We start from the raw sequence: 11,847 nt of genomic DNA, 5'->3' as shown, positions 1-11,847 counted from the left end.
TAAATATTATTTTTTATTGGGCTTATTATTAAGCTCAAAATTATATTCCTTTAGACTTCAGAACAGTAAAATTTTCAATTCAACCCAAAAAATTCGAGTTATTCGAATCATTTCTTCAGATTCCTTTATAAGTAAACTTTGATATGCTCGTGAATTCTAGGGTATCCTTCAGCTTCGACTTTAGTTCCTACCTCATATTATTGTGAGTATGGTCAAGTAGGGCTCACAAATTCTGCCTTAAAATTAATTGATCGAAAAGCTCGGATAAAAAAAGAGGAGGAAAGAAGCCCCGATGAATCATCAGATGATGGATATTGAGACAACCTGTAATTTTATTTTTTTAATTTAAATAAGTTTAAGGATCAAAATAGAACAGCCAAATGATTACTAACTAGCGTTTATGAAACTCGATCTGAAAATGTGATAAAATTTAATAAAGAAATTTAAGGATGAAAAATTAAAATTGAATTTATGAAATCCCCATCAACCAACTGCCTATTTGCCCTCTTTCAATTCAATGTTCGAGATAATTTTCATCATTAAAAAAAAAAAAATGTTTTATTTCTTGCAATTAGCTTTTTAATAATCACAAAGCAAACTAAAATGGGATATAAATTGAAGGGATATTTATTATTGTTCATGATATGATATCAAGTTTATGAGTAGATATCGATTACAGTACAGGGAATAGAGATTTAGAAGGCACTCAAAGAACTTTGATGTCCTTTTTTGAAGTGCTAAAATGTCTACTTCTTTAACCCCAAAAGGAGTAGTACCAGCCTGAAATAGTCGAATCGATAAGCCAATCTAATGAACTTGAGCTTGAAATCGTTCCATGGCGGATATCGTGGCTCGAGTTCTATCAAAAAGCTTCTTTGCAACACTGCTTTGTCATGGCTGAATGCATCAAAAGAATACTTGCCATGGTAACTTCCGAAACCGCTCTTATCAAGTTTATGCAAAACTGTGCCTCACACTATTGAGGACATATTCTATTTATATTGGCAAAAGATTAACTAATAGATCCGATTTCATAGGAAACTAACGAAGTAAGCCTATTCTTATGGCATGACTAACTTCAAGCTATTCTAATGGATTGACCAATTCTAACAGTCCCCTTCAATCCCAACAAGTCTTGTACATGTTGAGATTGTTACAATGTGTAGTAAAAGGAGTTTTAGACAGTGGTTTTGTCAGGATATCAGCTACTTGATCACTTGATGAAATGAACCGAACTTCCATTGCTTTACGTGCTACTTGTTCTCGAACAAAATGAAAATCAACTTCAATATGTTTCGTTCTAGCATGAAATACTGGATTTGAAGTTAAATATGTAGCTCCGAGGTTGTCACACCAGAGGCGAGGAGCCTTTGATTGATACACGCCCAGTTCCTTCAGTAATGACTTGATCCAAATCATTTCTGCAGTAAGATTCGCAATGGCCTTGTATTCTGCTTCGGTGCTTGATCTTGACACTGTAGCCTGTTTTCTGGAACTCCATGAGATTAGATTTGCTCCAAGAAATACAGCAAAGCCGCTAGTTGAACGTCGATCATCGGGACAACCAGCCCAATCAGCATCAGAAAACCCCGACAACATCATGGTTGATTTCTGAATTTTCACTCCTAATGCTAGTGTGCCTTTAACATNACGTCTCTAGAGATGTAAATACGTCCTGTACTTCTATTTAAGCATTTATATCCCTTATGAGAAGAACTATAACCCAAGAATATACATCTAGTAGTTCTGAAACTCAGTTTCTTGTTGTTGTAAGGCCTTAAATTAGGCCAGCAAGCACAGCCAAACACCCTAAGCATGGAGTAGTCTGGACTTTTACCAAACAATTTATGAAGTGGTGTGTCTTGTTGTATGGTTCGACTGGGCATTCTATTTATAAGAAAGCAAGCTGTGTTGAAAGCTTCATCCCAGTAGGATAGAGGCATGTTGGCTTGAGCGAGTAAAGCAAGGCCAGTTTCTACAATGTGTCTGTGTTTTCTTTCGACTAACCCATTCTGCTGGTGTCTGTGTTATCAAGTTTATGCAAAACTGTGCCTCACACTATTGAGGACATATTCTATTTATATTGGCAAAAGATTAACTAATAGATCCGATTTCATAGGAAACTAACGAAGTAAGCCTATTCTTATGGCATGACTAACTTCAAGCTATTCTAATGGATTGACCAATTCTAACAGTCCCCTTCAATCCCAACAAGTCTTGTACATGTTGAGATTGTTACAATGTGTAGTAAAAGGAGTTTTAGACAGTGGTTTTGTCAGGATATCAGCTACTTGATCACTTGATGAAATGAACCGAACTTCCATTGCTTTACGTGCTACTTGTTCTCGAACAAAATGAAAATCAACTTCAATATGTTTCGTTCTAGCATGAAATACTGGATTTGAAGTTAAATATGTAGCTCCGAGGTTGTCACACCAGAGGCGAGGAGCCTTTGATTGATACACGCCCAGTTCCTTCAGTAATGACTTGATCCAAATCATTTCTGCAGTAAGATTCGCAATGGCCTTGTATTCTGCTTCGGTGCTTGATCTTGACACTGTAGCCTGTTTTCTGGAACTCCATGAGATTAGATTTGCTCCAAGAAATACAGCAAAGCCGCTAGTTGAACGTCGATCATCGGGACAACCAGCCCAATCAGCATCAGAAAACCCCGACAACATCATGGTTGATTTCTGAATTTTCACTCCTAATGCTAGTGTGCCTTTAACATAACGAAGAATTCTCTTCACAGCACCCCAATGAGCATCAGTAGGTGTATGAAGATATTGACACACTTTATTGACAGCAAATGCCAAATCAGGCCTAGTCATTGTCAAATATTGTAGTGCTCCCACTGTACTTCTGTATTTGAATTGTTCTTCAGCTGATAAGGGTATTCCTTGTTCTCTGAATAATTTTTCAGCAGAACCCATTGGTGTAGACATAGGTTTGCATTTTTCCATGTTTACTCTTTTCAACAAATCTAAAGCATATCGTCTCTGTGACAGTATGATACCATCTCGTGTTTTCTTGACTTCAATACCCAGAAAATACTCAAGATCACCCAAATCTTTTACTGCAAAATCTATTTTCAATTTCTGAATCAACCTTTCGGTTGCTTGATCAGAGGAGCTCACAATAATTATATCATCAACATAGATGAGCATATAGATAGTTATCTCTCTGTTTTTGAGAATAAAAAGAGATGAATCAGCTACTGAAGCCTTGAAGCCTAACTCAATAAGTTTTCCAGTCAACCTTGAATGCCAAGCTTTTGGGGCTTGTTTCAGGCCATAAAGGGCTTTCTTGAGCTTGCATATGTAATTCTTTGGTTTGGCTGAGTCTTGAAATCCTGGTGGTTGTCGCATGTACACTTCCTCTTTCAGAATTCCATGCAAAAATGCATTTTGGATATCAACTTGTCTCATATTCCAGCCCTTGGTTACTGCTAGCGAAAGAATGACCCTGATTGTTGACGGTTTGATCACAGGGCTAAAAGTATCAGTGTAATCAACACCAAATCTTTGCTTGAATCCTTTGGCAACTAATCTTGCTTTTAATCTTTCAACTGACCCATCTGCTTTTCTTTTCACTTTATACACCCATTTACTATCAATGAGATTTATTCCAGGTTTGGGTGGAACTAGATCCCAAGTGGCATTTCGTTTTAGCGCTGAGAGCTCATCATTCATTGCTTCTCTCCATCTTGGATGTTGCATGGCTTCCTGCAGGTTTCGAGGTTCAGTAGCAGTCTCTATGATCGGAGTTGTGATAGTTACAGCGCTTGCGAATTTTCTTGAGGTTTCTGAATATCTGATAGTTCCATCAGTGAATTGTTTAGCTTGTACAATGTTATTTCTCAACCTTGTTCGCATTGGATGTTGACTAGCTGCTTCAGTTGGTTGATCAGACACATGTTCATGAGTTTGGTTTTGAGCATTGATCGAACTGCTCTCAGCTTCATATTCTGCAATTTCCTCTGAACTTCTTGTATTATCTGCAGAAGATAAGCTGACACCAGACAAGTTGTCACTAGCAATATTATCAGTTTGACCATCATTCATATGGGAATTACTAACAACTGGTTCAATATCTGTAAGAGCATTTTCAGTGTAAAAACTAGCAAGTTTGGCTAAGGCTGGAAGTAGAACAGGATGATGTGGATTTGTGGTTTTGTTTGGTGGCTTAGATTCTTCAAAAGGAAAAATATTTTCATCGAAAACCACGTCTCTAGAGATGTAAATACGTCCTGTACTTCTATTTAAGCATTTATATCCCTTATGAGAAGAACTATAACCCAAGAATATACATCTAGTAGTTCTGAAACTCAGTTTCTTGTTGTTGTAAGGCCTTAAATTAGGCCAGCAAGCACAGCCAAACACCCTAAGCATGGAGTAGTCTGGACTTTTACCAAACAATTTATGAAGTGGTGTGTCTTGTTGTATGGTTCGGCTGGGCATTCTATTTATAAGAAAGCAAGCTGTGTTGAAAGCTTCATCCCAGTAGGATAGAGGCATGTTGGCTTGAGCGAGTAAAGCAAGGCCAGTTTCTACAATGTGTCTGTGTTTTCTTTCGACTAACCCATTCTGCTGGTGTGTGTGAGGACAGGAGATATGATGTTCAATGCCTGTGGATTTGAAATAATTGTGTAACCGATGGTATTCACCCCCCCAATCTGATTGGACGGAGCGAATTTTGGTATTTAGCATAGTTTCAACATGTTTTTGAAATTGAAGGAACACAGACTCAACATCAGATTTGCATCTCAGAAAGTAAATCCAAACATAACGACTAAAATCATCAACAAAGGAAACATAATATTTGGAATTATTTACTGACGCAATGGATGGACCCCATACATCAGTGTGAATTAATTGAAGGGGTGCTGTAGATACATGCTGAGAAGAACCAAATGGCAATTGATGTGCTTTCCCTAATTGACAAGCATTACAAATTGAGGAAGAGGGAATATTAGTATCTATAGCTAAATTATTATCTTGTAGAATTCTAATGGTAATTGGAGATGCAGGGTGCCCTAGCCTTCTGTGCCATTGTTCTTTCGAAAGTTTGGCTGTCAGCAAGGCTTGACTGAAATTATGCGGTAGAACGTATAGGCCATTCTTACATCTACCGTGGAGCAGGAGTTTCTTCGTGACTCGGTCCTTAACCAAAAAATAGTTTGGGTGAAATTCTACAACAGCATTATTATCAGATGCTAGTCTTTGTACTGAAATTAGGTGCTTATTGATTTTAGGAGCATATAGGATATGTTTCAGAACAAGAGATGAACCAGAAATTAATGAATTCCCAATATGAGAGATAGACAAACCTGCGCCATTTGCAACCTGAATTTGGTCGGTGCCAGTGTAGCGTTCTCTGGTGGTAAGCCTCTCTAGGTCATTGGTGATATGATCTGTGGCTCCAGTGTCAACATACCAGTTTGTGTCACTAGTGTATCCACTAGTTGCCAAAGCTGCTTGTTTGAGATTATTTTCGGCTTGATATGCCTGATCAAATCTGTGCCAGCATTGCAAAGCATCGTGATTGGGCTTACCACAAATCTGACAGACAATGCCTGAGCTGCTTTGTGTCTTTGATGGTTGACGTCCAGGATTGTTCACAGTACGCCTTGATTGTCCATGACCACTATTTAACTGACGACTACGACCGCGACTACCTCGACCTCCATTGGCACCTCCACGAATGGATATCCTATTGACATTGTTAGCAGATGAAAGTTGCTCAAATGTACCCTTACGCAAGTGCCGCATCTCATAGCTCAGCATGTGAGCATACACGTCGCTGACAGTGTATACATCTGTTCTGGTTGTAATGCTTGTGACTAGAGGATCATAATCTGGACCAAGTCCTTGCAGCATGTAGGCGATGAGTTCTTCATCCTCTATTCGCTTGCCAATGGCAGCAAGTGTATCACCAAGATGTTTTACTTTACGAAAGTAGTCAGCAATTGTCATGTCCTTTTTCTGGATAGTAGAGAGTTCCATACGGATCTGCATTGCTCTTGCTCGAGATGTGGAAGCAAATTGTCGCTCCAGCGTAATCCAGGCTTCTCGTGCAGTGGTGATTCCAACCATCGTGCTGAGAACCTCCTCAGTGACTGATGAGTTGATGAGGCTGAGTACCAGCTGGTCCTGGGGGTACCAGACTGTGAACTCAGGGTTGATGATAATTTTGCGATTCCCTATTTCTTCACTTGGTTCAACGGCGATCGTCTGGCTTGGTGCAGGCATGGATCCATCCACAAAACCAACAAGGTTTTGGCTACGCAAGTAGGGAAGGATTTGGGTAGACCACAGTAGATAATTTTCTTGTGTAAGCTTAACACTAATCACCTGACTGATCGACGGAGAAGACATTGTGTTGATTGGGATTGACATGTTTAACAGCAGAGGCTATGGATCTCGTGGATCTTATTTGAGCTCTGATACCATATCAAGTTTATGCAAAACTGTGCCTCACACTATTGAGGACATATTCTATTTATANTACATGCTGAGAAGAACCAAATGGCAATTGATGTGCTTTCCCTAATTGACAAGCATTACAAATTGAGGAAGAGGGAATATTAGTATCTATAGCTAAATTATTATCTTGTAGAATTCTAATGGTAATTGGAGATGCAGGGTGCCCTAGCCTTCTGTGCCATTGTTCTTTCGAAAGTTTGGCTGTCAGCAAGGCTTGACTGAAATTATGCGGTAGAACGTATAGGCCATTCTTACATCTACCGTGGAGCAGGAGTTTTTTTGTGACTCGGTCCTTAACCAAAAAATAGTTTGGGTGAAATTCTACAACAGCATTATTATCAGATGCTAGTCTTTGTACTGAAATTAGGTGCTTATTGATTTTAGGAGCATATAGGATATGTTTCAGAACAAGAGATGAACCAGAAATTAATGAATTCCCAATATGAGAGATAGACAAACCTGCGCCATTTGCAACCTGAATTTGGTCGGTGCCAGTGTAGCGTTCTCTGGTGGTAAGCCTCTCTAGGTCATTGGTGATATGATCTGTGGCTCCAGTGTCAACATACCAGTTTGTGTCACTAGTGTATCCACTTGTTGCCAAAGCTGCTTGTTTGAGATTATTTTCGACTTGATATGCCTGATCAAATCTGTGCCAGCATTGCAAAGCATCGTGATTGGGCTTACCACAAATCTGACAGACAATGCCTGAGCTGCTTTGTGTCTTTGATGGTTGACGTCCAGGATTGTTCACAGTACGCCTTGATTGTCCATGACCACTATTTAACTGACGACTACGACCGCGACTACCTCGACCTCCATTGGCACCTCCACGAATGGATATCCTATTGACATTGTTAGCAGATGAAAGTTGCTCAAATGTACCCTTACGCAAGTGCCGCATCTCATAGCTCAGCATGTGAGCATACACGTCGCTGACAGTGTATACATCTGTTCTGGTTGTAATGCTTGTGACTAGAGGATCATAATCTGGACCAAGTCCTTGCAGCATGTAGGCGATGAGTTCTTCATCCTCTATTCGCTTGCCAATGGCAGCAAGTGTATCACCAAGATGTTTTACTTTACGAAAGTAGTCAGCAATTGTCATGTCCTTTTTCTGGATAGTAGAGAGTTCCATACGGATCTGCATTGCTCTTGCTCGAGATGTGGAAGCAAATTGTCGCTCCAGCGTAATCCAGGCTTCTCGTGCAGTGGTGATTCCAACCATCGTGCTGAGAACCTCCTCAGTGACTGATGAGTTGATGAGGCTGAGTACCAGCTGGTCCTGGGGGTACCAGACTGTGAACTCAGGGTTGATGATAATTTTGCGATTCCCTATTTCTTCACTTGGTTCAACGGCGATCGTCTGGCTTGGTGCAGGCATGGATCCATCCACAAAACCAACAAGGTTTTGGCTACGCAAGTAGGGAAGGATTTGGGTAGACCACAGTAGATAATTTTCTTGTGTAAGCTTAACACTAATCACCTGACTGATCGACGGAGAAGACATTGTGTTGATTGGGATTGACATGTTTAACAGCAGAGGCTATGGATCTCGTGGATCTTATTTGAGCTCTGATACCATATCAAGTTTATGCAAAACTGTGCCTCACACTATTGAGGACATATTCTATTTATATTGGCAAAAGATTAACTAATAGATCCGATTTCATAGGAAACTAACGAAGTAAGCCTATTCTTATGGCATGACTAACTTCAAGCTATTCTAATGGATTGACCAATTCTAACAGCTCTGACCGACACCGCCGAATGGTAGCGAATCGCACACAAACTGCAACAAAAAATGCATCTCATTTCTTCAGCTTAGTGCAAAGCTTGCTTTGAGAGACAGTACCTGAACCATGGTATCATTGAACGTGACACTTCCTGATGATGTTTCGGATATAATCCGTTTCTTTAGCGTTTCGTCTTCTGTGAAGGCGTAGATAGCTAGAGGTTTCGGTCTTGCATTGATGAACTCGATGCTTTCTTCAATATTGTCCAACTATTTCAAGAACATAGATGATCAGAAAAATTTATGGTTCAATGAAAGATTGTATACTACTACTTCGCTTACCGTTATTATCGGTAGCACGGGACCGAAGATTTCTTCGGTCATGATATCAGCATCGATCGGAGGATTCAACAATATTGTCGGCTCAATGAAGCTACAAGATCAATAACAAGCATTCAATAGAACAGTCATCAACCAAAAAAAAAAAAATTCCTCACTCAGGAACTTAGCTTACAGTTTTTGTTTGTCTATTAAACCACCATGGACAATACAACCAGCAACCTTAGGGTCATGAAGCATATTACTGATCCTTTCAACATGTTTCTCATTAACAATCCGAGCTATACTCGTCGAATTTCTCGAGTTTTCACCGTAAAACTTCTTCAACACTCGCTTTAACGACTCGATCTGAAAGAGAAAGATCACAAACATGAGCTAGAAAAACAGTAAGAGTCCGAGAGTGAACTTGTTCTTACCAATTCTGAAGCAAACTTGTCCTCGACAAGCAAGTAATCGATCCCTATACACGCCTGACCCGAGCACGGTCCCCATTTTCCTCCGACAATTCTCTTAGCAGCAACCTATGAATTCGAGACGAAAAACAACAACATCATGAACTACAATGCATTAAAGACATCATTTTTCAGCTACCAAATTAAACAACCTTCATACTGGAATGAACAGAGGAGTAATCAAAGATTGCAGGACACTTTCCCCCAAGCTCCAATGTTACAGGAGTTAGATGCTTTGCAGCTTCAGACATCACAATCTTAGCTACACTTGGACTACCAGTGAAGAAGATCTTATCCCACTTCTGCTGCAGAAGCTGTTCACTGATATCAGCTCCGCCCTCCACGACCTTGATGGCTTTATCGTCGAGGTAAAGAGGAAGCGTCGCAGCGAGAAGAGACGAGCACGCCGGAGCGTACTCCGACGGTTTTAGAACCGCCGTGTTGCCTGCTGATATCGCTCCGATTAACGGATCCAATGCCAAAGCTACAAAGACAAGTAGAAGCATTAGAAGAACAAATGATGGGTCGGTTTAATTTGAGGTAAAGCAGGAATATACTCACAAAGGGGGAAGTTCCATGATGAAATTATGAGGACTAGACCATATGGCTCAGGCAACACTTCCCCTTTTGCTGGGAAGAACAGTAATGGCACGTATTTCTACCTCCCAATAAATCAACCATATAAGAACACGAACAAGAACACGAAGAACACGAACAAGAACAAGAAAAAAAACGAACCTTTTTAGGGGCGATCCATTTGTGTAAACAAGAGAGAGCGTTGTTTGCAGATTTTAAAACGATTCCAACCTTAAAGAACAAGTAAAATTAGGCTCTGTTTCCATATAAAGACATTGCCAAATTGGTTTTGTGGATTGAAAATTCACCTCATCTCGATAAATTTCGACAGGATGCTTCCCAAGATCTTGGAAGAGAGCTTCAAAAATGGCGTTTTCTTTGTCTTGAATGAACTGAATCAGTGAAATCAGCTGTTTTTTCCTCCATTCTAAGCTCCTTGTTCTTCCATTTCTGAAGCTTTGCCTTAGCTCCTCCAAATGGGTATCCATTTCCAGCTCAAGAACTTGCTTTGGTCTGATCTTTGGGATGACTTTGGAGTCATGACATTGCTTTACCAAGTGGACAAAGCTTATGATGTTACGGAAATAGTTGGGGTTAGTAATTAATGTTCCATGCCCTTCATAAAGCCACCTTCAACTACCAACCTCTTTTTTCGGGTTTGGATGGTTTTACACGTGTGTGGAAACCTTTCCCTATCAAACCCGTAACGAAAAGAATAGCTCAAAGAGAATAGTATCTAGATAAGCACTGATTCTGTTGTGTAATCCTGAAAGACGCGTTTTAAAAACTTTGAGGGAAAGCCCGAAAAGAAAAGCACAAAGAAGATAACATCTGGCTAGTGGTGGGTCTGAACAGTTACATCATGTTTAACTTCATGAGATCAATATTTGGAGGTTTTTAATCATAATCTCATGAGTTACACAAATACTGAAGTATAGAAATTTTAAGTTTAGGAAAAACGGAGAAAGAAGGAGTGACAATGGACAAAACACTAATGATGGGTGGTGATGGTCTGTGAGATCCCATATTGGTTGGAGAGGGGAACGAAACACTCATAGTATAGAAATCTCTTCCTAACATATGCGTTTTTAAATCTCGAAGTTAATGACGATATGTAATGAGGTAAAATGGATAATAATTTTGACCGATAATTTTTCGATACATAAACCTAATAATTATTTTAGGTAGAAAATAAAGTCATATATTACGTATATACACGTTCGTCCATATTAATATCTATTAATATCACCTAATAGCAAATAAAATATACCAACAATAGCAAAATCAAATATAAGTTCTATATCAATAATTCATCGACTTAATAACAACAATTGACCCGGTAACAGTAGATATGATAGTAAATGAGCGTGTAATCAATAATAGAAAATAATTCTAAATATTGCTAATACATTATTTCTTTACATAAATCGTGATGAAATTAGTTTATTGCATCAAATTCATTTTTCAAACTCGATCTAATTGTTGGAGTTGTAAATTTTTTCAATTCAAACCAATCTTATTATATAATGAATTCAATCAGTAATTTATTTAAAATGTTTTTGTCTAACTCACACATGATTCTATGTGCCCAATGCTATCGAAGTCGAAATGTAAGTTAGTTAGTGATGTTTTTAGTCGTTACTAGATTTTTCCATTATGGGTATAACACTTCACCGCTTTACTTATCAGCTTAATGTCTATATTACTTTATCGTCTCAAATAATTAATAAGAGTTTGAATGGTTGCCCTATTAGAAAAAATATCTCTAAAGCTTAATTAATTATAAAGTCCCGAAGGGAAAGACCGACAAATTGGGCCTTTTCGATCCATTGACTTTTTTTATTCAACCCAACCAAATGTAGAAAATCTGTTTGGACTAAGGCCTACGCTATATATGGATTATATTTGTAACGCCCCTAATTTTCTCTAACCTAATTAGCGGCTTTACCTTGCTCTCGTATGACAAAATTACGAAAATTTATGTAAGACAACCTCAATAGCAACGATAGGTTAATTATTATAAGTAGTTCATATCAGGGGGAAAACAATAGCGAGAACCTAACTAAGAAATAAATCAACAGGTAACTAAGAGGAATCATTGCAATTTAACTATCATTCGAACGAGTCCAAACAAGACCCTACGACACTACAAGCCCTCCCTAAGACTTCCATGGCCTTCGCAGCATTCACCCTCAGCCGTATATGGGGGCCTTGCCCTTACCTGAAAATATGGGTAGCACGTGGCTTGAGTATTATATAAAAT

The 11,847-nt window shown here is 39.0% G+C and overlaps 1 protein-coding gene and 2 non-coding genes across 4 annotated transcripts; all 3 read right to left on the bottom strand.

Moving 5' to 3' along the window:
• Positions 1–604: 604 nt before the first annotated feature.
• On the bottom strand, positions 605–10,163 carry LOC111482755 (aldehyde dehydrogenase family 3 member F1). 2 transcript variants are annotated; one of them, XM_023128684.1, is made up of 11 exons: positions 9,893–10,163; positions 9,747–9,815; positions 9,570–9,666; positions 9,161–9,492; positions 8,973–9,077; positions 8,732–8,904; positions 8,560–8,650; positions 8,338–8,487; positions 8,238–8,274; positions 738–946; positions 605–684 (listed from the first exon to the last, which is right to left on the bottom strand). In XM_023128684.1, the coding sequence occupies exons 1-10, from the start codon at positions 10,070–10,072 to the stop codon at positions 747–749; spliced, it is 1,434 nt and encodes a 477-aa protein (XP_022984452.1). In that variant the 5' UTR covers positions 10,073–10,163; the 3' UTR covers positions 605–684; positions 738–746. The 2 variants fall into 2 exon arrangements, with proteins under 2 accessions (XP_022984452.1, XP_022984451.1); XM_023128683.1 differs by having other exon boundaries at positions 605–946.
• Positions 5,774–5,909, bottom strand: LOC111483517. Its single transcript, XR_002718381.1, has one exon. It is a non-coding gene; the product is annotated as a small nucleolar RNA Z247 (small nucleolar RNA).
• LOC111483516 lies at positions 7,389–7,524 on the bottom strand. The gene has a single exon (XR_002718380.1). It is a non-coding gene; the product is annotated as a small nucleolar RNA Z247 (small nucleolar RNA).
• Positions 10,164–11,847: the final 1,684 nt, after the last annotated feature.

Source organism: Cucurbita maxima, unplaced genomic scaffold (assembly GCF_002738345.1).
Source record: "Cucurbita maxima cultivar Rimu unplaced genomic scaffold, Cmax_1.0 Cma_Scf00008, whole genome shotgun sequence".
Classification (NCBI taxonomy): domain Eukaryota; kingdom Viridiplantae; phylum Streptophyta; class Magnoliopsida; order Cucurbitales; family Cucurbitaceae; genus Cucurbita; species Cucurbita maxima.
The sequence above is the reverse complement of the archived record's forward strand: the minus strand, read 5'-3'. Positions and strand labels throughout refer to the sequence as shown.

Excerpts from the sequence above, each read along its gene's own strand:
- LOC111482755 (XM_023128683.1), bottom strand. The coding sequence starts at position 10,072 with ATGGATACCCATTTGGAGGAGCTAAGGCAAAGCTTCAGAAATGGAAGA. Across the intron at positions 9,816-9,892 it reads TCGAAATTTATCGAGATGAG|GTTGGAATCGTTTTAAAATC; the intron begins GTGAATTTTCAA and ends TTGTTCTTTAAG. Across the intron at positions 8,488-8,559 it reads CCGTGCTACCGATAATAACG|TTGGACAATATTGAAGAAAG; the intron begins GTAAGCGAAGTA and ends TTCTTGAAATAG.